General features: G+C 42.8%; 1 protein-coding gene across 4 annotated transcripts; it reads left to right on the forward strand.

Moving 5' to 3' along the window:
- The first annotated feature begins 1,450 nt into the window (after nucleotides 1–1,450).
- On the forward strand, nucleotides 1,451–25,668 carry LOC147333530 (NLR family CARD domain-containing protein 3-like). 4 transcript variants are annotated; one of them, XM_086286333.1, is made up of 12 exons: nucleotides 1,479–1,515; nucleotides 1,824–1,916; nucleotides 3,182–3,307; nucleotides 3,392–3,511; nucleotides 3,610–3,729; nucleotides 11,399–11,477; nucleotides 12,155–12,380; nucleotides 12,579–14,385; nucleotides 15,336–15,509; nucleotides 18,419–18,589; nucleotides 22,435–22,481; nucleotides 22,639–25,668. In XM_086286333.1, exons 3-12 carry the CDS (start codon nucleotides 3,219–3,221, stop codon nucleotides 23,166–23,168), a joined length of 3,363 nt encoding a protein of 1,120 aa, XP_086142459.1. In that variant the 5' UTR covers nucleotides 1,479–1,515; nucleotides 1,824–1,916; nucleotides 3,182–3,218; the 3' UTR covers nucleotides 23,169–25,668. The 4 variants fall into 4 exon arrangements, with proteins under 4 accessions (XP_086142457.1, XP_086142460.1, XP_086142459.1 ...); XM_086286331.1 differs by lacking the exon at nucleotides 1,824–1,916 and having other exon boundaries at nucleotides 1,451–1,515; XM_086286332.1 differs by lacking the exon at nucleotides 1,479–1,515 and having other exon boundaries at nucleotides 1,690–1,998.
- Nucleotides 25,669–27,248: the final 1,580 nt, after the last annotated feature.

A 27,248-nucleotide genomic window follows, 5' to 3' on the forward strand; every position in this document is an offset into this window, starting at 1 on the left:
GAGTACCAGGGCCTCGCTTTGACCACATGACTCTCAGTACACAGCATGATGTGCGCTGTAAACAGGAAGCAGAGGAGCAGGTCTGAGGTAAACCTCTGAGGGGTCAAACTGAGACTGAGCTCCAGATGTTTCCACATGTTTCTGCTCTGCGTGTGTTTGATGATTATTTCAGTATAGATGATGGAATATGACCAGTCTGATGTCAGCCTGCTTCTCTGACAGCGCCTCGCCTCTCTGTGCTGCCCCCTGCTGGCTCTGATCATTACTGACTGAGTCCTTGCTGCCACTTTATTAGGTACAGTTTGCTAACACAGGCTCAGACCTGCTTTGCCTTCAGAGCTGAGCCTTAAATCTTCATGGCTCAGATTCAGCAAGGAGCTGGAAACATCCCTCAGAGTCATGTGATCAGTAAAGTGCATCCACATAAACAGGATATATAATAATAATAATAATAATAATAATAATAATAATCAAATGCTGATTTTTTCAGCCCTTTGTCTGGGTGCTGATCCAGCTGTGTGTGTTTGTGATGACATTAAATAAATGTCAGACTTACAGCTCCTGCTTTACTGCATTAAAGTGATCAGATGAGTTCAGCGCTTTGACATGGATGGAAGTGAAAGCAGGAAATGTCAAATGTAGCAGAGCAGCAGCGTTTAACACGTCTGAGCTGGAAACACAAACTCTGGTATGAACATCATTCATAGAACAGCTTCCAGCTTCTTTTGTTCGGCTACAGTCTCGTTGGATTTGCATTTAAAGATGCAAAGAGACTGAAGTGGATAGGGTCAGGAGGTCAAAGGTCAGAGCTCCTGTGGGTCTGAGGGCGGCCTCACGCTGGAGAAGGATGAAGGAGTCTGACCTGAGCCAGTGTTGGACATGAACACATCAGCACTGCTGTCAGTGAGCCTAACGACAGCCGTTAGCATCATTTCAGTGTTTCAGTCATAAAAACACTTCCTGTCACTGTGGTTGTTACAGTGACATCATGCAGTTTGTGCTTTGACCTCCAGAGGGCGACAAATCAGCACAGACAGAGAGCTCCATTCAAACTTTGCTGCCATCAGTAATAATGCTTCAAATATAATCATCAGTGTTTGAGCAGCTATGATATCAGGGACAATCTCGACATGTGTGACAATACTGAACATGTCACATGACACACCTCAAACATCATGTGATCCACTCTCAGTCTGCACTTTCATTCATGACTTCAACAGGTTGAAATGAGCTTTGAACAAACATCAGTTCAGTGCTGAAATATTCAAACGCTGCAGGAAGAAGAACAACAAAGTGATGACGGATGTTTGTGTTTCAAACAGGAAAACCGGCAGAAATAAATCACGACCTGCCAACAATATGGGAGTTTCTGAGGTGCACCTGAACGCAGCACACAGTGTTTCGATGCTCGTGAGTGTCCTCAAACGCCTCTCTGGGTGTTTCCGTCCTGCTCAAAGTTTACTTTCACTTTCCTGAGCTTCGTGGAGTGGAGCTTGTTGTTGGTGTGAAGAAACTGTAAGTTTGCTTTGTTTCCTTCTTTAACAGTTTGTCTTTAGGAACTTTACTGTTTGTTCAGCTCATGTTGGATTTCTTCACACAACAAACTGTGTTTGTATTTCCGGTCTCTCCATTAAAGTCAGTGTGTAACGTTTTTCAACGAGGTCGAATGTGTCCGCCATTTTCTCTAAGTGTGTGTGATCAGATAAAACACGCTGAATGTTGCCTGAGCTCGACCGGAGAGCTCCGGGACTTTTTATTCGCAGGGACAGCAGCAGACGGAGAGCGGACATCATAAACGAATGTTTTGTTTACATGTGTGTTAGGTATAGATTCAACTTGTTCTTCAAAAAAGAAGAAGAAGAAAGTGGAGACATCAACTGTTGGCTCCGCTCCAACCCTCCTGAGCTGAGCTTCAGGTTTAAACCCGCCTCCTTCCAGGAAGCAGCTCACCTGTGTGTCCGTGTTTAGTGTCCGGGTGTGGCGTGGAGCCTGTAGTTGGTGTGTGAAGAAACTCTAAGTTTGCTTTGTTTCCTTCTTTAGCAGTTTGTCTTTAGCGTTATAACAGGACGTGGGACATTTCTATTTACATAACATAAATCAGATCAGTGAATTAGGGTGCAAATCAAATAAACTACTGATGTATGTTAGTCTTTATTAAATAAATAATTATTAATTATATAATAAATTAAATAAATTCTCTGTTAAATAGCATGTTGTTATTGTTGATACTTCACAAAGGTCAGCTGTGCTGCATGGGGTTACTAGTTTTGTTTGTTTGAACTTTTATGAAGTATCCTTGGCTAAAGCACCCAACATCATAAAAAAAGCTTGTTTCCCTCCTCATGAGTATGATGTCACATAGAGGAGGGAGCTGCTTGTGTTCTTTTTTCTTGGGTTTAACCCCAATAAGCAGCTCCCTCCACATTATAAGTCCTTCTGTATCTAATGTCTGCATATGATTCCTCATCTTCAAGCATGAGTATTTAAACTCTGACAGTTTTGCTTTGCTGTATCAAAATCCCAGGACCAAAAACATGTGAGGCTCAGCTTTGAGGTCCAAAGGGAGATCACATCTATATGAAGGCTAACATCATTTCTGACTTAAGTTAACTGAAATAACTGTTAAAAGTTTGCTCACACACCATCAACATCCAACACACAAAAATTCAAAAGACGCTAAAGCGTGTTCTTCATGTCAGAGAGCTGCTCAACATGTTTTCATGTTAGTGTCTCTAGGACTTGATAAAAAAAAAGCCCTGATTGAATTCACTACCCAGGTTAAGTGGAATGAGTGGAATATTTCCCAAACAGAGAAATCCAATAACAAAAGATAAGATCAGTTTCTTTTTTCTATCGTCTCTTTTCTTATGCTAGATTTATTTCTCTGAATCTCCACAGCATCAGGTGGAGGAGATGATCATAGATTCTGTTTATAGAACCAAACTCAGTGGAAAGGCCAGACTTTAAGGATAATTTAAAACACTTTCAGACATCAGTATATGCAGCCACTAAAGCTGGTAGGTCTGAATTTCCCACGAGAAAGTTCTTTCATATAAAAGGAAAAAGGAGGAGGTGAGCACTCAGGGCACAGAGACACCCCCCCCCCCCCCCCCCCGGCACACATGATGGAAAGGAGGATTTCAGTTGATGTGCACATGAATGATTTGTGTTTCCTCTGCAGGTAGAAAGTGTGTGTGAGCTGATGTGACTTCAGCAGCATGGATCAGTGTGAGGACAGAGAGGAGGGAGCCCCTCCCTCTAAAAGCACTCTGTGTGGGGAACATGAGAGCCAGACCAAAGCTCAGAGGTGAGATGACCATCTCTAACTGTCCATGACTCTTCTCCATGTCACAGCTCAGCACTCACATCACTGCTCCATCATTATTCACAGGAATAAACGAGGAACTAAATGCAAACATGAACCTGGACCCAGCTCTGTCTCCTTAAAGAGTGACCGGTCTAAAGCTGACATTATTGATTTTAAAGTCCAGCCTGTGTCTGCTGCAGAGAGGTGAGCTGTTAGTAACATGAACTCTTTGATTTAACTGCTTGATGTTGTTGGACATAAACTGTAGTGCAAACACTTCACTGCTCCATCATTATTCACAGGAACCAACGGGGAACTAAATGCAAACATGAACCTGGACCCAGCTCTGTCTCCTTAAAGAGTGACCGGTCTAAAGCTGACATTATTGATTTTAAAGTCCAGCCTCTGTCTGCTGCAGTGAGGTGAGCTGTGAACTCTTTGATTTAACTGCTTGATGTTGTTGGATATAAACTGCAGTGCAAACACGTCATTCCCTCAATCCCCTTTAAACTGTCTCTTAAAAACAAGCCTTTGGGTTCTAAACAACTGAAAATCGCCTTAAGCAAACCAGAAGTAAAACATATTAAAAAAAAATTTGGTCTTCTCCAAAGTGGTTAATGTAGTTGTTTGGGATCCGGCTGAGGAACCTTCACATTACAAATTTTAATACTGCATGAATTCCTGGAAATAAAATGCCACAACAGAATGAAATATTTGCTTTGTGAAGAAACACCAGTGAAATAAAATCATTAATTTTAAATCAGGCACGTGTCCTCCTGCAGAGAGGTAATGTGTGTGTAAATGTTGCTGTGACTCAGTGTTTGTGAATAAATCTCCATCATGTTTAATGTCAGCTCAGCTCTTTTTCACACACATTTCTATGTTCATATGTGAAGCGGTGTGTGTTGGACTGTTTCAAAAAACACAGCAATCAGAATGTACAGAATGGATGTTCTAGGAGGTGTTTCTGTTGCACACACACCCATCATGGTCAAGTGCATCGAGTGGTTCATTATGAGGTATATTAAGGCCCTGCTACCACCATCTTGGACTCATTGCAGTTTGCCTATTGCCCAAACTGGTCAACAGACGAGGCCATTGCCACCACCCTACATTTTGCTCTCAGCCACTTGGACAATAAGGACACATGTGTGAATGCTGTTCATAAACTTCAGTTCAGCATTCAACACAGTCGTTCCTCAGCACCTGATTGGAAAACTGAGCCTGCTGGGTCTGAACACCTACCGTAACTGGATCCTAGACTTTCTGATGGAGAGGCCTCAGACAGTCCAGATCGGTAACAGCATTTCCAACACCACCACACTGAGCAATGGAGCCCCTAAGGGCTCAGCTCAGCCCACTGCCGTTCACTCAGCTGACTCACAACTGTGCAGCAATGCACGGTTCAAACTACATCATCAAGTTTTCCGATGACACGACTGTGGTGGGTCTCGTCAGCATATAGAGAGGAGGTGCAATAGTTAACGGACTTGGCAAATAATTTACAGCCAAAGTATTCACTCACTGTGTCTCTACTGTTTCATTAGCTTAGCTTAGCTCGTAGCCGACTCGTTAGCACCACGGCTTCTTCACCAGTTCCTCCTGCACTTTCTTGCTCATTGTGTCAGATGTTTAGTTACTCCTCGGCCTCCTTTAGCAGTAATGATACTTGTAACAAATGTAGCATATTTGCAGCTCTGGAGGCCAGGATTACTGAATTGGAGACTTGGTTCCCCCCCGATACACCCGTAGCTAGCCAGGCCCCTGTAGCAGGCCCCTGTGCAGCCGAAGATGGCGTAGGCCCCGCTACCTGTTCCCCGGCAGACCCCAAGCAGCTGGGGAAAGAGGGCGGCTGGGTCACGGTGAGGAGGAAGCATAGTCCTAAACAGAAGCCCCAGGTACACCACCAACCCGTTCATGTGTCTAACTGTTTTTCCCCACTCGGCGACACACCCGCCGGGGCTCAAACTCTGGTAATTGGTGATTCTGTTCTCAGACATGTGAAGCTAGAGACACCGGCAACCATAGTCAATTATCTTCCAGGGGCCAGAGCAGGCGACATTGAAGGAAATTTAAAACTGCTGGCAAACTGTAAACGTAAATTCAGTAAAATTATAATTCACGTCGGCAGTAATGACACCCGGTTACGCCAATCGGAGGTCACTAAAATCAATATTGAATCGTGTGTAACTATGTCGGACTCTGTAGTTTTCTTTGGTCCCCTCCAAAATCAGACCAGGAGTGACATGTTTAGCCACATTTTCTTCTTAAACTGCTGGCTGTCTGAGTTGTGTCCAAAAAACGATGTGGGCTTCTTAGATAATTGGGAGACTTTCTGGAGGAAACCTGGTCTTTTTAAGAGAGATGTCATTCATCCCATCCTTTGGATGGAGCAGCTCTCGTTTCTAGAAATATGGACAAATTTATTAACCCCCCCCCCTCCAAAATATGACTATCCAGAGTTGGGAACAGGGAAACAGCCAGAAGCTTGATGTCTGTAGTGCACAGCTTCTCCCTCACAATGACTGTAGAGCACCAGCTGCTGTTTACATGCAGACATGCCGCCGCCATGTTGCTTATGGTGCGTTCATGGTCTCCGTCCAGATGAAGAGGTAGTGAAAAGCCATCAATGTGCAGCGTGCTGTCGTCATCACTCATGCAAGTGGTTGACGCAGGCTTGCAGCTCGTCCAGCTTGTTGCAGAGAGAACACACATTAGGTTAATGGACAGGAGTGCTCGTTGTTTGTGTGTCTCCCTCTTGAGTCTGGCTCTCACCCCTTCTTCTTTAATCCCCTCCTGGTTACCTTGTTTTTGTGAGTTTTTTGATTTCTGTGTCCAAGAGTATTTCCTCGCGAAAATAGTCTGTAGGAGCAGAGCGGAAATGCCGGAGCCTGGGCTGCAGCTGCAGCTGCAGCTGAATGAGGGACTCTCTGGTGTAGGTGAGCCTTGGGGTCATGTCGAAGTGTCAGAAACAAGTCCACAAAAATGAGAAAAAGGAAAGAATACGAAATGTACAGAGTAGACGGCGAAAAACAACAATGGAAAGAGCATTAAAGTTAGAAAAGAATGCAAAACTGCTCAGCTGACCGGCCATTCGACCACACGAACAGTGACCTGGAACTGGAAACCTCAAATCACAGGCCGAGGGGGCGGTGTGGCAGCAATTTTTCACACCAGCCTATGTATAAACCTTACACAGAGTTTCTGTCTGATTTCTCAGACCTTTTATCTGATTTAGTGCTCAGCTCAGATAAAGTAATTATTGTGGGTGATTTTAACATCCATGTAGATGCTAAAAATGACAGCCTCAACATGGCATATAATTTTTTCATTAGACTCAATTGAAGTATCTCAAAATGTAAAAGAACCCACCCACCACTTTAATCACACTCTAGATCTTGTTTTAACATATGGCATCGAACCTGAACATTTAACAGTGTTTCCTGAAAACCCTCTCCTGTCTGATCATTTCCTGATAACATTTACTTTTACAATAATCGATTACACAGCGGTGGAGAGTAGACTTTATCAAAGTAGATGTCTTTCTGAAAGGGCTGTAACTAAGTTTAAGAATATAATCCACCCACTGTTATCATCTTCAATGCCCTGTACCAACACAGAGCAGAGCAGCTACCCGAACGCTACCCCAACAGAGGTCGATTATCTTGTTAATAACTTTGCCTCCTCTCTATGTTTAACACTGGATACTGTAGCTCCTGTGAAAACTAAGGTCTCTAATCAGAAGTACCTGACTCCGTGGTATAATTCTCAAACACGTACCCTAAAGCAGATGACTCGTAATCTGGAGAGGAAATGGCGTGTCACAAATCGAGAGGATCATCATTTAGCCTGGAGAAATAGTTTGCTGCTTTATAAGAAAGCCCTCCGCAAAGCCAGAACATCTTACTATTCATCACTGATTGAAGAAAATAAGAACAACCCCAGGTTTCTCTTCAGCTCTGTAGCCAGGCTGACAAACAGTCAGAGCTCTTTTGAGCCAACCATCCCTTTAACGTTAACCAGTAATGACTTCATGAACTTCTTCACAAATAAAATTTTTATCATTAGAGAAAAAATTACCAATAATCATCCCACAGATGTAATATTATCTACAGCTACTCTTAGTACCATTGATGTTAAGTTAGACTCTTTTTCTCCAATTGATCTTTCTGAGTTAACTTCAATAATTACTTCCTCCAAACCATCAACGTGTCTTTTAGACCCCATTCCTACAAAACTGCTCAAAGAAGTCCTGCCATTAATTAATGCTTCAATCTTTTTTTGTAAGTATGTTTATTGAGATGTTTTGATATAAGGAAAAAAGAAAGACACAAAAAAAACAAAAAACAGACAACATAACAACAAGGGCTAAAACACACAAATAAGACAAAATATTACACTGCAACGACAAAAATACTACTTCAACATCAGTTGAAGTAGTATTACTAGTAAAATTACTATTGTAAATTATTCAAAATTACTTCAACTGGCAATAAACAGAAATAAAACACTAAGGTGGTAGGCCGAGTTATTGGTGATTGATCAAACAGGACTTTGCTTTAATACATGGTCTAAAAATGGCTGCCACACATCAAAGAAATTACTAAGTTTGTCCGCTAATGTGTACCTAATTCTCTCCATATGTAGTAGAGCACTCAGTTCTGTTTGCCACATTTTGAATTGAGGTACAATATCCGACTTCCAGAGAGTCAAGATATTTTTCTTAGCAATTACCATTCCGAACAAAACTGCAGTTTGTGCAGCAGGGCTGAGGTGTAAAAGGGAAGAGGAAGTTCCAAACAATGCAATTATTGGGTCCGGCTCTAATGTGCAATTATAAATACCAGAAAAATATTTTAAAATGTCCAACCAATAGTTAAGCAATTTGGGACAAGTCCAAAATAAATGAGTGAGAGAGCCTTCTCCAAGTTTACAACGATCATATATCACAAATCCTGTGCAGTTTAGTTTTTGAATAATGAAGTCTGTGAAGCACTTTGAATTGAATTAACTGATGCCTTACATTTATAGAGCAAGAATGGATCCTACACAGACTCCTCTCCCACACCTCATCTCCTATTTGCAAACCAAGCTCCTCCTCCCATGCCATCTTCAAAAAGTCAGATTCAAAATTTAAATACTCAGAAAAAGCTTTCACAAAACCAGAAACCAACTTTTTAGAATCCGGGGAGCTCAGAAGAGTGTAAAAATTTACCCCTCTTCTGGAAGAGATGGAAAATTAAGAATACTCTGACGAACATAGTTTCTTATCTGTAAATAATGAAAGAAATGTGATGCGGGGAGAGAGAACTTGTTCTGCAACTGGGTAAATGATGCAAACTGCCTGTCAATAAATAAGTCTTTGACAGTAATAATACCTTTCTGTGTCCAGACCTCAAAAGAGGCGTCTAAACATGAGGGTGGAAATGCATGATTACAATATATTGGAGTATGGATCGAAGTATCTGGTAGAGCACAACCTTTTTTGTTCTGACTAAAGATTTTAACGCAGTTCGAAACTATAAAATTATTGACCTTGGTTCGTGGATTAGAGGATGAAAAAAGAAGAGCAGGGAGGGAACTATTCTCAACCCCACCACTCTCTATGACCACCCAAGGTGCGGTATCGGCAGACATGACCTTTTTGTACCCTTCCTGCCAGTAAGCAAGAGTTCTAGCATTTGCAGCCCAATAATAAAACTGAAACAGTGGCAGAGCAAATCCACCCTTAAGTTTAGACTTACAGTACATAGATGAACTTTTGATATCCTGTGAGTTTTAAAGCCCCAAACAAATGGTAATACTACTGAGTCGATCACTTTAAAAAATTGCTTATTCAAAAAAATAGGTAAATTTAAAAATAAATATAGAAATTTAGGAAGGGAAACCATTTTAATTACGTTAATGCGACCTACCATGGGAATAGGTAGAGCCCTCCATTTCTCAATGTCCTTTTTCAATTTTTCAACTTGTTTAAGATAATTCAACTTAAACATCGATTTAGGAACCTTAGGCAAAATAACACCCAAGTATTTCAATCTGTCTGTAATTTTAAAAGGCAAAACTTTCAAAATTGCAGTTAAAGCCACAAACTCACTCTTCTGCCAATTAATTGTATAACCTGAGATTTCCCCAAACGACCTCACCACATCTAAAAGTACAGGAACAGATTGCTCAGGATTTGACAAGAACAAAACAACATCATCCGCATATAAAGAAATGTAGTGCTTGATATTCCCCAATCGGACAGGGTCAATAGAGGGCTCATTCCTAATGGCTACTGCAAGAGGTTCAATAGAAATTGCGAAGAGCAAAGGGCTCAAAGGGCAGCCTTGTCGTGTCCCGTGGTGTAAAAAAAGAAAAGGCGCTGATCTATCTTGGTTAATAAGAATGGAAGAAGAGGGATGTCTATATATCATATCAACCCATGATATAAACTGTTCGCCTAAACCAAACTTCTCCAGTACCGAAGCATATAGGCCCACTCGACCTGGTCAAACGCCTTTTCAGCATCTAAGCTCAGTACTGCGATCTTGGAAGCTCCCTAGTGCCTATGATACATAGTGTTCATCAACATTTGAACATTAAAGAAGAAAAACCTCTGGGGGACAAACCCAGTTTGATCCGGATGGATAATTCATCCAACATGTCCATTTAATCTGTTTGCCAAAATTTTAGTGAAAATTTTCATATCCAAATTCAACAAAGCAATAGGTCGATAAGAGGGACATTCTGTTTCATCCTTTCCTTCTTTCAATAACAAAGAAATATTAGCTTCATATAGCGTACGGGGAAATCTTTGAGTATGGAAAGAATGCTTAAACATTCTCAATAAAAGCGGGGCCAGCTTTTCAGAGTATTTTTTATACAGTTCAATGCCAAACCCATCTGGGCCTCGGGACTTTCCATTGGGGAATTACTTAATAGCTTTCGAAACTTCTTCAATAGTAATATCTGAGTTTAAAGCCTCTCGTGCAACGTCATTCATTTTCGGGAGATCCAGCTTCCCTAACCAATCAGTAATATTGCCCCATGATTTCGACATATAGAGCTCTTCATAATATTCTCTAAATGGCTCATTAATAGCTTTAGGGCTAATTAAAATTTCGCCTGATCTTGATTAAATTTTGTGTATAGCCCTACTGGCCTGTAGGCCTCTTAGCTGCCGAGAAAGAAGCTTATGGGGCTTATCTCCAAACTGAAAATGCTTCTGTCTGATCCTAAATAGCTGATCTGTTACTTGACTAGATAAAATTGTGTTATACTCAAACTTCCTTTTAATGATGTCTTGGAAAAAAAGAGGGACAAGAGGAGGCCTTGTGGTCCTGTTCTAACTGTGTTAATTCAGCTTCTATTTCGAACAGGCGTTTCCGGCGTTCTTTTTTTTTTAACGAAGATTCAAAAGAAATAATTTCTCCTCGCATTACCACTTTAAATGTTTCCCATAAAATCGAATCAGAAACGTTTATCATTAGCTTCCAAGAAATCTGATATTTTAGTTGTCATAAATTGGCAAAAGGATGTCTCACACAGGAGTGACGGGTGAAAACGCCAGTAACCCTGTTGTTTCGTACCACAGAAGTCCAGGACTAAAGAGGTTGGAGAGTGATCCGAGAACAATATGTTATGATAAGTTGAGCATACAACTTTAGACATAAATTTAGAATCAAGCAAAAAATAATCTATTCTGGAGTACGATTTGTGCACTTATGAAAAATAAGAGTAATCTCTAATCTCTTAATGCTTCAATCTTAAATATGATCAACCTATCTCTAATAATCGGCTATGTACCACAGGCCTTCAATCTGGCTGTAGTTAAACCTTTACTTAAAAAGCATCTCTAGACCCAGCAGTCTTAGCTAATTATAGGCCAATCTCCAACCTTCCTTTCATGTCAAACATCCTTGAAAGAGTAGTTGTCAAACAGCTAACAGATCATCTGCAGAGGTTTATTTGAAGAGTTTCAGTCAGGTTTCAGAGCTCAGCACAGCACAGAAACAGCTTTAGTGAAGGTTACAAATGATCTTCTTATGGCCTCTGACAATTATACTTTCTCCTGTGTTGAACTAATTCTTCATGATTCCTCCACAGAGTGGACCAGCAGAGCTCAGAGGTTCCCAGAAGTCAGTCTACCCAGCAGCATCAAACACAGCTGGACTCCATATTTATGGTCTGTACATGTTCAACATCTATTCTATTCAGTAATTTCTCAAAAAGAATGGCTATTTATACTTCAAACATATTGCAAGTATTAGTTTTTCGTAGTATTAATTGCAAGATAAGACAAGTTAGAAGCACAACTAAACACTGTTTCAAATAAACAATGAGCTTTAGCAGCTGGGCTGGTCAAAAAGATGTGTTTGTAATTTTATCTATACCCATGACCACCTTGACACATATTGCTACAGACAGGTCCTTTAATTTTTGGCTGTCATGGTAGTGTCTAATAAACTATGAAAGCTGGATAAATGATTGGAAAACTTTAGAAAAAGTTATTTATCATATTATTATAGCATTTATTCCACTCTAAACAATGCAAAGTTGAGTTATCTGATCTCAGAATTTGATTTATTTTTTTGCTTGTTTTTTTAAACATTCCAATTTAACAACCTCCCTTGAACATACTGACTACAATTACCATGATGTAGCAATATTCACTCTGTTTCCAGAATCAAAATATGCTGTGGACTGCAACAGAAATATGATTATGACAACACCTTCATATCTCCTGGCTATTTCTGTCTGTTGTTCCTGGTCTCCCTCTGTTCATTGTTCCTCTCTTCTTCCACTTCACCACCAGTTGAGGTTGTAATGTAACATATTAATTGACACAATACTCTATTCCAGCTACTGCAGGACAACATCATCACTTTTGTGAAGAATGAACTGAAGAAGATTCAAAAAGTTGTCAGTCCAGATTATCTGAAATACTTGGAAGGTCAGAGAACGGTTGAAGAGAAAGTGGGTGAGGACGAGGAGCAGAGGAATAGCAGCAGAGAGGCATTTGTGAAGATCACATTGGACTTTTTAAGGAGAATGAAGCAGGATGAGCTAGCTGACCTTCTGCACAAGAGTAAGAGGATTTCTATAAAGATTTAAGCTGCTGGTTGAACAGGTTGTTTACTAATGTCTAACCCTAAAGTGATAGTCAAACATAAATATAAAAATTCTGGACTGATATTTGTTGTCTATTCTGCTGTACAATGATGCGAATGTTGTTGTGATTTGGCGCTATATAAATAAAATTGAATTGAATTATTCTTTCTTTTAGGAACTTCTAATAGAGACGTCTATTGGAGTGAGTGTAAACTTAAATCTACACTGAAGAAGAAGTTCCAGTGTGTATTTGAGGGGATCGCTAAAGCAGGAAACCCAACCCTATTGAATCACATCTACACAGAGCTCTACATCACAGAGGGAGGGACTGCAGAGGTCAATGATGAACATGAGGTCAGACAGATTGAAATGGCCTTCAGGAAACCAGACAGACCAGAAACAACAATCAGACAAGAAGACATCTTTAAAGGCTCACCTGGAAGAGATGAACCAATCAGAACAGTGCTGACAAAGGGAGTGGCTGGCATTGGGAAAACAGTCTTAACACAGAAATACAGCCTGGACTGGGCTGAAGACAAAGCCAACCAGGACATCCAGTTCATATTTCCATTCACTTTCAGAGAGCTGAATGTGCTGAAAGAGGAAAAGTTCAGCTTGGTGGGACTTGTTCATCGCTTCTTTACTGAAACCAAAGAAGCAGAAATCTGCAGCTTTGAAGACTTCCAGGTTGTGTTCATCTTTGATGGTCTGGATGAGTGTCGACTTCCTCTGGACTTCCACAAAACTACAATTATAACTGACCCTAGAAAGTCCACCTCAGTAGATGTGCTGCTGATAAACCTCATCAGGGGCAAGCTGCTTCCCTCCGCTCGCGTCTGGATAACCACACGACCTGCAGCAGCCAATCAGATCCCTCCAGAGTGTGTTGGTATGGTGACAGAAATCAGAGGGTTTGCTGACCCACAGAAAGAGGAGTACTTCAGGAAGAGATTCAGAGATAAGAAGGAGGCAAGCAGGATCATCTCCCACATTAAGACATCACGAAGCCTCCACATCATGTGCCACATCCCAGTCTTCTGCTGGATCACTGCTACAGTTCTGGAGGATGAGCTGGAAACCAGAGAGGGAGGACAGCTGCCCAAGACCGTGACTGAGATGTACATCCACTTCCTCGTGGTTCAGGCCAAAGTGAAGAAGATCAAATATGATGGAGGAGCTGAGACAGATCCACACTGGAGTCCAGAGAGCAGGAAGATGATTGAGTCTCTGGGAAAACTGGCTTTTGAACAGCTGCAGAAAGGAAACCTGATCTTCTATGAATCAGACCTGACAGAGTGTGGCATCGATATCAGAGCAGCCTCAGTGTACTCAGGAGTGTTCACACAGATCTTTAAAGAGGAGAGTGGACTGTACCAGAAAAGACTGTTCTCCTTCATCCATCTAAGTGTGCAGGAGTTTCTGGCTGCTCTTCATGTCCATCTGACCTTCATCAACTCTGGAGTCAATCTGCTGGAAGAACAGCAAACAACCTCCCAGACACGTGAAACAAGAGAATCTGCAGAGACACACTTCTACCAGAGTTCTGTGGACAAGGCCTTACGGAGTCCAAGTGGACACCTGGACTTGCTCGTCCGCTTCCTCCTTGGTCTTTCACTGCAGACCAATCAGACTCTCCTACAAGGTTTGCTGACAAAGACAGGAAATAGTTCACAGAACAATCAGGAAACTGTCCAGTACATTAAGAAGAAGATCAATGACAGTCTGTCTGTAGAGCAAAGTATCAGTCTGTTCCACTGTCTGAATGAACTGAATGATCGTTCTCTAGTGGAGGAGATCCAACAGTCCCTGAGTTCAGGAAGTCTCTCCACAGACAAACTGTCTCCTGCTCAGTGGTCAGCTCTGGTCTTCATCTTACTGTCATCAGAAAAAGATCTGGATGTGTTTGACCTGAAGAAATACTCTGCTTCAGAGGAGGCTTTTCTGAGGCTGCTGCCAGTGGTCAACATCGCCAACAAAGCTCTGTAAGTAAATATGTACTCATTTTAAAGACTTTTGTAACAAAATGATACAGGGAGTGCAGAATTATTAGGCAAGTTGTATTTTTGAGGAATAATTTTATTATTGAACAACAACCATGTTCTCGATGAACCCAAAAAACTCATTAATATCAAAGCTGAATGTTTTTGGAAGTAGTTTTTAGTTTGTTTTTAGTTTTAGCTATTTTAGGGGGATATCTGTGTGTGCAGGTGACTATTACTGTGCAGAATTATTAGGCAACTTAACAAAAAACAAATATATACCCATTTCAATGATTTATTTTTACCAGTGAAACCAATATAACATCTCCACATTCACAAATATACATTTCTGACATTCAGTCTCTGAGTATTGCACACCTTGTGCTCTTGGGCACTCCAGTGATGTTGCAGCTCTGAAATATGGCCAAACTGGTGGCAAGTGGCATCTTGGCAGCTGCACGCTTGACTTTTCTCAGTTCATGGGCAGTTATTTTGCGCCTTGGTTTTTCCACACGCTTCTTGCGACCCTGTTGACTATTTTGAATGAAACGCTTGATTGTTCGATGATCACGCTTCAGAAGCTTTGCGATTTTGAGACTGCTGCATCCCTCTGCAAGATATCTCACTATTTTTGACTTTTCTGAGCCTGTCAAGTCCTTCTTTTGACCCATTTTGCCAAAGGAAAGGACGTTGCCTAATAATTATGCACACCTGATATAGGGTGTTGATGTCATTAGACCACACCCCTTCTCATTACAGAGATGCACATCACCTAATATGCTTAATTGGTAGTAGGCTTTCGAGCCTATACAGCTTGGAGTAAGACAACATGCATGAAGAGGATGATGTGGACAAAATACTCATTTGCCTAATGATTCTGCACTCCCTGTATGAAGTGTATTTCTCTTGTCTACATGAAACAATAAAACTATTTTCAATAATAATTGTTTCAGACTAAGTGGCTGCAACCTCTCAGAGAGAAGCTGTGCGGCTCTGTCCTCAATTCTGACCTCCCCGTCCTCTAGTCTGATGGAGCTGGACCTGAGTAACAATGATCTGCGAGATTTGGGAGCGAAACTTCTGTCTGCAGGACTGGAGAGTCCATATTGTACACTGGAAACTCTCAGGTTAGAACTCAGACAGTCAAGCAGTCATTTACCCTTCAGAAATCAAAAGTGTAACTGGCTATTTTTCACTAACTGTAATGTGACCTTTCTATTCTTTTATATTAAAAGAAAATGTCTCGTTTGTTGGCATTCTATTCAACACAACCTCACGTTTAAATTGGCAGTTTCTTTGTTTTTTTCATTTTGACGTACTGCCTTAACACAACCTAAAATCTCACAAAAAACACTTAAAAACAATGTTTTTTATTTTTATTTTTTAGCATTAAATCACCAACATGTTTAAGAAATCATTTAAAACTTTAGCCGCTAATATTAACTAGAGCAAAAATGTACTGCTATTGAGTATAGTTTACCTTTCTTTCACTAGAGGAAGCCAAACGCACCATGACTGTAGTTTGCCATTCATACCACTAGATGGACTGTAGTTTCATATTCATTTCAATAGGACCAAAATTTGTGCAGAAATTTCATATATAAAAAAGTATAAAGGGTTATAACCATCAAAAGTCATAGAACACCATTTGCAATCAAGCCAGACGAAACTATATAACATTTTAACATCCCTCCGACAGAAGACAGAGACGATATGTTATCTGGTTACCTGGTGTTTTTTTTATTTTTTTTTTATTTATAAGAACAGTAACACAGGCTACCGTGAACCGTAGCCAATGCCAAAACTACAAGGGAAAAAATGTGCTCCCCTGAATCAAAACAAAAGTTTTTACAGAACCCCCGATAGAACCATGCCCAGAAAGCGACGCAACGTGTGCCGAGTTTGTGACACTGGAAAGTCCTCAACGGCCTGAACTTTTTCAGTCACGGGCCATATCTGCCCTTGTCCCACTTGCTTGCCCAAATAGGTAATAGTAGCCTTCCCGAACTCACATTTAGAAAGGTTGAGCGTGAGGGAGGCATCGTTGAACCGCCCAAACACCTCAGAAAGTGTTGCGAGATGTTCAGGCCACAAGGTAAAATAGACAACCACGTCGTCCAAGTATGCCTCGCACTTAGACACTCCACACAGCACCTGCCGCATAAGGCGTTGAAACGTTGCGGGCACATTACGTAGCCCGAAAGGCATCACTGTATATTGGAGGAAGTGATCGGGCGTTACAAACGCAGAGATCTCCAAAGCCCTAGGTGTTAATGGAACCTGCCAGTACCCCTTTAATAGGTCCAGCTTTGTAACATACTGAGCAGAACCAACACGATCGAGGCAATCTTCCATCCGCGGGAGCGTAAACGAGTCTGGTTTGGTAACCGCATTCACTTTCTGGAAATATTGTCCGCTATCGCTACCAGAATACAAGGCGAGCTCCACGCGTCATGACTGGAAATAGCAAGGCCATGCTCAATGAGATATTCAACTTCCTACTGCATCAAGCTCCGCTTTGTGGTGTTTACACGATAAGCGTGCTGTTTTATCGGCCTGTCAGTTTCCACCGTGATGTCGTGACACAGGACAGATGTTTGCCTACGGTAGTCAGAAAACAAAGGTTGATGAGCTTTCACTAACGCAAGGACATCCCTATGAGCAGGGGGTGGCAAATGAGAGCGGGAGGACTCCAAAGTGGCCAACATCTCGCAATTCCAATCTCCGAGCCCCCAGTATACAGCCACTTTTTTCCATCAAACCATCGTCTTGTGGGTGGTACTCTGTGGTGCCCAGAGCAAATTACATCACCACATCTTTGGACACATAACATTTGAGCATATTAACATGACACACTTGCAACTTTCGCTTCCGATCAGGCGTTTTAATGACATAGTTAGTATCACTTATTTTCCGATCCACCTCATAAGGACCAGAAAATTGAGCTCGAATGCTAGACACAGTCACTGGAAGCAAAACCAGCACCTTCTCCCCCGGGGCAAAATTCCGAACCACGGATTTCTTGTCAAAACGTGCTTTCATACTGCCCTGGGCTCGCCTCAAGTGGTCGCGGGCCAACTGCACGAGAGAGACGTTCCTTAAAAGCACACACATAATCCAACACATTATCCTCCACCCGATGCGATTCGGACAATAATTTCTCTTTAAGTAATTGCAACGGCCTGCGTACCGTGTGTCCAAAAACAAGATCAGCTGGGCTGACACGGAGGAATTCCTGCTTGGCTTCTCGAACGGCAAACAACAATAAGAGAAGCTAACTCAGAGGAGCGATTGCTTACGTAGCCCCCAAAAACATAACTAAACAACAATCACTTACCTCCCTGACTAACTAAACATGAGAAAACTGTACCCAACTGAAAAGGCGATCCACTCGAACTTCCTCATGACTTGCAGAGCAACACAGGGCATGTCGCAGCCCCAGCTGGTTGGGGTAAAACCGAGGATGGATGATTGCCGTCCTCAACCGCGCCGTCTTATACTCCTGGTGTACCATCTTCGGGATCCACCACTCCTGGAGGCGCACCTGCACACTCACATTTACATGTCATAATCCCAGCCCACGACGGCAGCCGTAACAGCAGTGTGTGTGACATTCCATCATTGTCCAACTGTTCTGACACACACACCAAACAAACAAACAAAAAATGTCTAAATTGCACACTACCTACTAACTGTGTAAATTCTCTGTTATGACTGGTTTTCCTTGGCCTATAAAAAATATATATATATATATTACAATATTACATATCAGAATTTGATGAAATTGTCTATTTCTTCTTAAACAAATAAAACAAGAAATCTCACAAAGTTTTCTTCAGGTGTTTGAGGGTGCATGGAATTTATCCAACAAGTCTACATGTATCTTGTGGACTTGGCATTTGACTATCATTCATTTGTTTGTGACAAATAAAATTTGAATTTGAATGGGTATTTTATCCATAAAAATAATTGAAAATAAGCCTTTACTGAAGTTTTAACAAATGTATTGGTTTTTTTGTGTGTGTTTTTGCTATAGTCTATCAGGCTGTCTGATCACAGAGGAAGGCTGTACTTCTCTGGCTTCAGCTTTGCGCTCCAACCCCTCCCATCTTAGAGAGCTGGACCTGAGCTACAATCATCCAGGTGACTCAGTCCAGAGTTTGTTGGCTGGACTGAAGGATCCACATTGGAGACTAGACACTCTCAGGTATGGAGAGAATGTCTGATAGAGGAGGAAAAGTTGAAAACATCTGCTGTGTCCTACATTCAGTTCCTGATTGTTTCATGCAGATGTCACAAATGAAGGGAAGTGCTTGCTCATTACAGACAATCTAAGGAGCTTGAAAAGAGCAACTGGGCTTTTTCTTGCAGACATTTCATATGAGAAGCTTCTTCAGTTCTAAAATAAAATTTTGGAGAAACTTAGGTATTTAATTTTATTTAAAATTTGGTTATCCCTAAAAAGGGTCGTTGACCCATTATTAATTATGTGCCTCATCACATGAGCCAAGGTGTGAAATAGATAGAAATGTTCAGCTGAGTCTTTCCCTGTAAAGGTAGCGGCCATCTCTGTCCCACATCTTGGGTAGCACTGCTCTGTTCTGTCAGGGTCCCATGTATGGGGTGGGCTATGTTGTCCAACAGGGATGACATCTTAGCCACCATTCTCCTTTCTCCATTCTTACTCACCACCTCTACTGGGTCTAGAGGGCATCCTAGAACAGAGCTGGCCCTCTGGATCAGGCTGTTCAGTCTCTTCCTGTCACCAGCAGAGATGCTGCCGCCCTAGCAGACCACACCGTAAAAGATGGCTGAGGCCACCACAGAGTCATAGGTCTTCAGGAGTGGGCCCTTCACTCCGAAAGACCTCAGTCTCCACAGCAGGTACAGCCTGATCTCCCCTCTTCTGTAGAGGGTTTTTAAATTGTGAGTCCAGTCAAGTTTATTGTTCAGATGTACACCAAGGTATCACAGCCTCAAAATGTCTATACCTTGGATGTTTAGTGGTTGAAGTAGAGGATGTTTTTGGTTGTGGAAGTCTACCACCAGCTCCTTGGTTTTTCTTGTGTTGATCTGGAGGTAGTTCTGCTGGCACCAGTCCTCAAAGTCACTGGGTGAGGTGTTCCGGAACATGCCCAGAACACCTTACCCAGGAAGCGCCCAGGATGCATCCTTGTCAGATGCCTAAACCACTTCAGCTGGCTCCTTTCAATGTGGAGGAGAAGCAGCTCTACTCTGAGCCCCTCCCAGATGGCTGAACTTCCCTACCCTCTCCTATCTCTAAGGGAGAGACCAGCCACTGTTCGGAGGAAGCTCATTTCCACTGCTTGTATCTGTGATCTTGTTCTTTTGGTCACTACCCACAGCATGTGACCATAGGTGAGGGTAGGGACGTAGATCAGACAGGTAAATTGAGAGCTTCACTTTTGCGCTCATCTCTCTCTTCACCACGACGGACTGGTGCAGCGGCTGCAGCATCAATCCGTCTGTCGATCTCCAGCTCCCTTCTCCCATTACTCACAAACAAGACCCCGAGATACTTAAACTCCTCCATTTGGGGTAGGAACTCGTCCCCGACCCAGAGTGGGCACTCCATCCCTTTCTGGCTGAGAACTGTGGCCTCGGATTTCGAGGTGCTGATCCTCAGTCCCACTGCTTCACACACGGCTGTGAACCGTTCCAGAGTGAGCTGGAGGCCATCAACCGATGAAGCCAACAGAACCACATCATCCACAAAAAGCAGAGATGAGATTCTTAGACCACCTACGTGAAAGACCTCCGCCACTTGGCTGCGCCTAGAAATCCTGTTCATAAAAATTAAGAACAGAATTGGTGACAAAGGGCAGCTCTGGCGGAGCCTATCCCCCACAGGGAACAAGTCCGAATTATTGTGGGCAATGTAAACCGAGCTCTTAATGGTTGTATAGGGATCAAATAGCAAGACACCCCATACTCCCATAGCAGCTCCCACAGGACACCCCGAGGGACATGGTCGAATGCCTTCTCCAAGTCCACAAAACACATGTAGACTGGTTGGGCAAACTCCCATGCCCCCTCAAGTATCCTTGAGAGGATAAAGAGCTGGTCCAGTGTTCCACAACCAGGACGAAAACCGCATTGTTCCTCCTGTATCCGAGGTTCGACTAGCGGACGAACTCTCCTTTCCAGCACCCTTGTATAGACTTTCACAGGGAGGCTGAGGAGTGTGATTCCCAATGTAGTTGGAACACACCCTCCAGTCCCCCTTTTTAAAAATGGGGACCACCACCCTGGTCTGCCAGTTCAGGGGTACTGCCCCTGATCTCCACGCAACATTGTAGAGGCGTGTCAACCAGGACAGCCCTACAACATCCCGAGCCTTCATGAACTCGGGGAGGACATCATCCACACCAGGGGCTCTGCCACCAAGGAGTTGTTTAACTGCCTCAGTGACTTCGCCCCGGTAAATTGGCGGGTCATCCCCCTCATCCCCAGACTCTGCTCCCTCCTTGGAAGACGTGTCAGTGGGATTAAGGAGGTCGTCCAAGTATTCCTTCCACCGTCCGACTATTTTCTCAGTCGAAGTCAGCAGCGCTCCACCAACACTATCCACAATACTGGTAGACGCCTGACAGTTTACCAGAATCTCTTTGAGGCAGTCCAAAAGTCTTTTTCCATGGCCTCTCCGAACTGCTCCCACACCCAAATTTTTGCTTCAGCCACTGCCTCAGCCACAATCCACTTTGACTGTCGGTACCTGTCAGCTGCCTCCAAAGTCCCACAGGTTAACCAAGCCTGACAGGATTCCTTCTTCAGCCTTTTGTGGCTCCCTTCACCTCTTGTGTCCACCATTTGGTTTGGGGAATACCACCACGACAGGCACCAACCACCTTGCGGCTGCAACTCAATGCTGCAGCTTTGGCAATGGAGATGCTGAACATGGTCCATTAGGACTCAATGTCCCCAGTCTCCCTCTGGATGCTGTTGAAGCTCTGCCGGAGGTGTGTGTTGAAGATTTCACGACTGGGGCCTCTGCGAGGCGTTCCCAGCACACCCTCACTACATTTTTAGGCGCACTGGGTCTGTCCAGCGTCCTCCCCAGCTCAGGCCCTCTCTTTACCTGAGTGTCCAGAACATATGGTCGCAGGTCTGGTGATACGATTACAAAATCGATCATCGACCGGTGGCCTAGAGGGTCCTGGTGCCACATGCACTTATGGACACTTTTATGTTCGAACAAGGAGTTTGCTATGGCCAAATTGTGATTTGCACAGAAGTCCAATAAGAAAACACCACTTGGGTTCAGATCAGGGAGGCCGTTCCTCCCAATCACGCCCCTCCAGGTCTCGCTGTCATTACTCACGTGAGCATTGAAATCTCCCAGTAGGAAAACAGAGTCTTCAGGTGGAGCACCTTCTAGCACCCCACCCAGGGACTCCAAGAAGGCTGGGTACTCTGAACTGCAACTCGGCGCATAAGTGCAGATGACAATCAGGACTTGTTCCCTGAACCTAAGGCGCAGAGAACAAATGTACAGGCAGCAAGCCGAGGGGATAGTAGCATACCCACCCCAGCCCGCCATACTGAGACAGAGTCCACCCCCTCTCCAGGAGACTGGTTCCAGAGCCCAAGCCATGCGTAGAGGTGAACCCGACTATATCTAGCCGGTACCTCTCAACCTCATGCACTAACTCAGGCTCATTCCCCACGAGAGAGGTGACATTCCATGTCCCAATTGCCAGTCTTGGTAGCCGGGAATCGGTCCGCCAGGGCATCTGCTCCTGGCTGTCTCCCGGCACACAATGCACCCGACCCCTACTGCACCTCATGCGGGTGGTGGGCCTGCAGGAGGATGGGCCCATGTCCCCTCTTCTGGCTGTGGGCCTCGGTAACCCTATCCGGGGCAGGATAAACTGTTGTCTCAATGTTTTCCTCATAAGTGTATTCGTGAAAATGTTGCACTGTTCCTTTATCAGTGTCTAACAGTATGTATATGAGAGCCATGTAATGTCCAGTTGTGTATGCTGAAAGAGACTGTGCTGGTCTGACACCCCCCCCCCCCCCTCCTTTCAGGGTGGAGCCTGCTGGAGTCCAGTGGTTGAGACCAGGTCTGAGGAAATGTAAGTGGGTTTTTAATGTGATTCATGAAAACAAAGCAGCACACATTCAACCATCTTCAAACTGTCACATCACTCATTTACATCTCTGATGTCAGGAGTCAATCAATGAACAGATGATCAATAACTGCAGCTGGATTGTGTTTGTTCTCTCCATCAGATTCCTGTCAACTCACAGTCGACGCAAACACAGTACACACAAAACTCCAACTGTCTGACAACAACAGGAAGGTGGCACATGTGGAGGAGGTTCAGTCATTTCCTGATCATCCAGACAGATTTGATTACTGGCCTCAGCTGCTGTGTAAAAATGGTCTGACTGGTCGCTGTTACTGGGAGGTCGAGTGGAAAGGAGGGGTTTATATGTCAGTGAGTTACAGAAGAATCAGAAGGAAAGGAGACAGTAAAGATTGTTGGTTTGGTTACAATGATCAGTCCTGGAGCCTGATCTGCTACGATGATGGTCCTCATTCTGTCTGGCACAATAACAGAGGAACATCCATCTCCTCCTCCTCCTCCGTCTCTAACAGAGTAGCGGTGTATGTGGACGTTCCTGCCGGCACTCTGTCCTTCTACAGAGTCTCCTCTGACAATCTGATTCATATTCACACCTTCAGCACCACATTCACTGAAACTCTTTATCCTGGGTTTAGATTCAGGTATCTTGGTTCCTCAGTGTCCCTGTGCTGAGCTGAGTTTAAAGTAGGGCTGCTCAATTAATCGAATTTTAATCTCGATTACGATCTGGGCTTTCAACGATCATTAAAAATGACCGAGCCGATTATTAGCCCCTCCCTCGTGCTTTACTCTCGCGCTGCTTCGTGTGGCAAATCGAGCACACCTCTCTGCATTTCGAACACGCGTCACAACAATTAAGAGCAGCGGTCTCCAACCTTTTTTGCGCCACGGACCGGTTTATGCCCGACGATATTGTCATAGACCGGCCTTTAAGGTGTCGTGGATAAATACAACAAAATAAAACTAGTACTGGTACCGAAAAAAAGATGGAAAACCGAGTAAATGATAAAAATGATAACAAAATAACGCTGAAAAGCGATAAAAACCCTGAAAACTATACATTTCACACCTGAGCTTCAACTCTCACGGCCCGGTACCAAACGATTCACAGACCGGTACCGGTCCGAGGCCCGGGGGTTGGGGACCGCTGATTAAGAGGACCCGAGGGAAGCTCGGAAAGCTAAGCAGAAGTTATTTGGAGAGGAGAGTGACTGCTGCTGGTTGAAAAGAAAGGTAAAAAAAACTTCAGTGGTGTGGAAACATTATGGGTTTGAGGGGTCAGACGTGGATCAAGTAGACACAGTGTGTAAACTTTGCTACAGTGTCGTAGCTGCACCACAGAGCAACACTGCAAAGTTCACTAAACACAGATGTTTACATTTTTCATTTATTTCTTATATTGCAAACATTTGCACTGTTATCAGTATTTGCACACTATTTTATATTATTTTTTGACAATCTTTAAAGTCATTATTCAACACATTGTTATTGTTAAATAAATATCGTCAAATAATCGAGATCTCAATGTCAGTGAAAATAATCGTGATTATCATTTTTGCCATAATCGAGCAGCCCTAGTTTAAAGAGTGTCTCCTGTTAGAGAAACACTCTCACTGTTGAACAGATAGTTCAGTCTGTACATGTCTGTCTCTTTCACTCAGAAACACGTTTTCAGATTCATGGATTCAATCAGTTGATGTTTGAAACTGTTCTAAATGATTCCTTGTAAACTTCTTCCTCTTCAGTCCTTTAAAGATGGAAGCTCCCATTATTACAGGATCCACATGTTGTTTTTCTGTCTTTTTACACTCAAAGTTTCAGAGTGAATATCAATATGTTGTTTTTCTCTGAAGCTCAGTTCACAACCAGCTCCTCTGCATTTTCAACAAGTCTGAGCTCATTAAAATGAATCCAAATGTTTGATTTCTCTTTCTTAATGGGATGTTTCCAAACTCTCCACATCTTTTACTCATTGTTGGAAGCTCATCATTTCAAAATGTTTCAGCCATATAAGCTGAAAATATTGGCTCAATTGTTTTGAATGCAGTTCAAGCAGAAAATGATTGTATTGTACTGAGGGATCATAATGCATGCGGCTTATCTAATAAACAGCAGACGCTGATTATTTGAAACTAGTCTTGTGTTTTTCCCATTTTGAACAAGAACAAGAACATGGTGCAGGATGTTGGTAACAGCTTCGTTATCAAACTCTTAGAAACATGTAAATATCTGTGTTTAGCACTGCGTATGTTGTGTATCACTTTAGTTTGTATGAAACATGAAAAATATCACAAAGGGTCCTGGTGAAGAATATGCTGGAATTTGGTGACAGAGATGCTCTGTATCTCATTGTACAACTGTATAGTGACAATAAAGGCATTCTATTCTATTCATTCTATTCTTTGACGTCAAACTTTTAGAAGCCGTTTCATTGTTTATCATGCAGCTCTAGTTTGATAAAACGCTGCATCAAAAACACAGGAAATAATGTCACATGTTTATTTCCACAAAGCAGAATGAGTCTATTGCTGACAATAAGTGATGTACAAACAGAGTGAGCATTTCTGAGCCCCCCAAAATAAACTGAGAAGTTCACTAAATGAAAAATGGACTGTGAGCTCAGTTCCTTCATCATTAGTATGTATTATATATGTCTATGTATTTTATTACTATAATATATATCAGGTACCACTGCTGCTAGTTTCAATCATTGTGCAAATGTGCTGTTTATAAGGTTGGAAACCTGCAGTCAGCTAAGACTGAAGAAGTCACCTGGATCAGTGACCAAATGTTTCTCCCACTGAAAACGTCCAGATGAGCAGAATCAACCTTTTGGGATCAGCCAGCAATGCAACTGTCAGGGTTGCTGGGTCATTGACCCAGTGATTTCAGTTTGTTCATGTTCAGTTTATTTTGCCACATCAATGTTGTTCTCACTTCCTGTTTTTCCCGTAGCAGCTCGTCTCTCATGTCGTTAGCCAGATTATGTTCAGCTGTGTACTCACCGGTCTCTCATTATCATCCGCATCAGTCTGTGTATTTAAGTCCTCAGTTTCCTCCAGTTCTTTGTTGTGTCATTGATGTTGATGTTGTCTCTCCGCATGTATGTTCAGTTCAGTCACCCAGTCAGTCATTTCAGTTCATGTTCTGTTCATCCAGCCTACCTACAATAAAACACCATTAACACCATTATCCTGCACCGTGAGTCCAGCGTTTGGGTCATGTCTTCCTCACCTCCACACACGACATGCCTGACAGAATGACACGACCCGTGAGCGGCAGGAGGCAGAGCTCTCCTTGTGGGCAGAAAAGCTTAAGGAGAGACAGACGCCCGTCATTAGATTTACTGCAGAAACTGGATCAAACTGGATCCAACTGGAGCTCTTGTTGGGATCCAGGGTGCAGCACGTCTGTGCTGAGCAGAATGAATAAAGCCAATAAGATGTCTCTGTATGAGGAGGCGGGGTCACAGGAGGTTCACAGAAACTCTGCAGCAGCATCATCAGCTCACATGGAAACTTTGATGATTCACTTCTGTGGTGTTTTTACAGAAACTCGTCACAAAATTAGCTCCGCCTGTTTTGTGTGTGAGCTTTGAGTTTCTTGTCTTCATCCTGGATTCTTGTGTTGCTGTTTTTACACACAGCAGATATTTCCTGGTTGCTTCCTTGATGATCACATGAAGCTTTCTGAAGCTTGGATTGAAAACGCTTCATTACTCAAAGCTTTCCAACACAGGCCTCTGTGCTGCCATCTAGTGGAAAAACATATGAAGTGCAGCGTGAAGCTACATTTATTTATAACATACTATAACCCATATAACTATATGTATAGTGTATTATGTAGGTTTTAGAACTGAGAGGTAAATTGCTGATGGCCTGGTTTTTATTTATGTTCCCCATGGTTCACCAGCTCTCACACAACACCAATGATCCACGTCCTTATAAACCTCCGAATCAGGTCCTGAAGCAGTGACGTCCTGAGTGAAGACCTCACTGATCACATGACTCTGGTCACCTGACTCAGTGTTTCTGAAGCAGTGTGCTGGGTTTTTACAAATACGTGGCTGCTGCCTGATGTTGGGCCCACAGAGGAAGACGACTCACTCGCTCTTCTTCACTTCCTCCTTAAACATGTGGAAGGAGAGCAAAGTGCTGCCAGACTCTTATTTCTGACAGGAACAGAAGAAACCACAGCAAACTGTTCCAGTTCTTCATCTTCATCACAATCTATTTATTTCCGATGGTGTCTTCAGTCTGAGGGTTTGAAGTTTCCATGTCTGTGTGATGTGTGGTGTGAAGGCTGCTGGTTAAACTGGGACTCACTGTTGAAAGCACTGAGTGCTCATAGAGAGATGGTCCATGAGTCCCATACGAATTACCCACGTCTCCCACTGGGGAATTGTAGAAAAGGGGAGAGGCAAAAGGGGTACACTGTATTTATAGGGTTGCACCAAAGAAGAACAATGAGGAGGGGCTCTAACTGATAATAAATATAACTACAGGCTTGAAGGTATACAGTCAGGTATAAAGAACACATTTTGTGAGAAGTGTTGTTTGTTTATTTACAAAGTTTGCTGTTTCAGTGATAGTTGTACATCACGTTATATCACTTCAAACAGAGGTGATCCAGTAATGCTGCACTAATGAATTAGACTAACTATTCACTTTAGCTGAAGTTATTAAGTCAGCTAAAGAGTTGGATGCTGTGTAAGACATAAATAAAGCTAAAACACAAAGGTTTGGACATTTG

This window comes from Aulonocara sp. 'chitande type north' Nkhata Bay, linkage group LG3 (assembly GCF_057382095.1).
Source record: "Aulonocara sp. 'chitande type north' Nkhata Bay isolate Kocher_YH1m ecotype deep benthic linkage group LG3, A_spYH_male_GT1.1, whole genome shotgun sequence".
In the NCBI taxonomy this organism is placed as follows: Eukaryota; Metazoa; Chordata; class Actinopteri; order Cichliformes; family Cichlidae; genus Aulonocara; species Aulonocara sp. 'chitande type north' Nkhata Bay.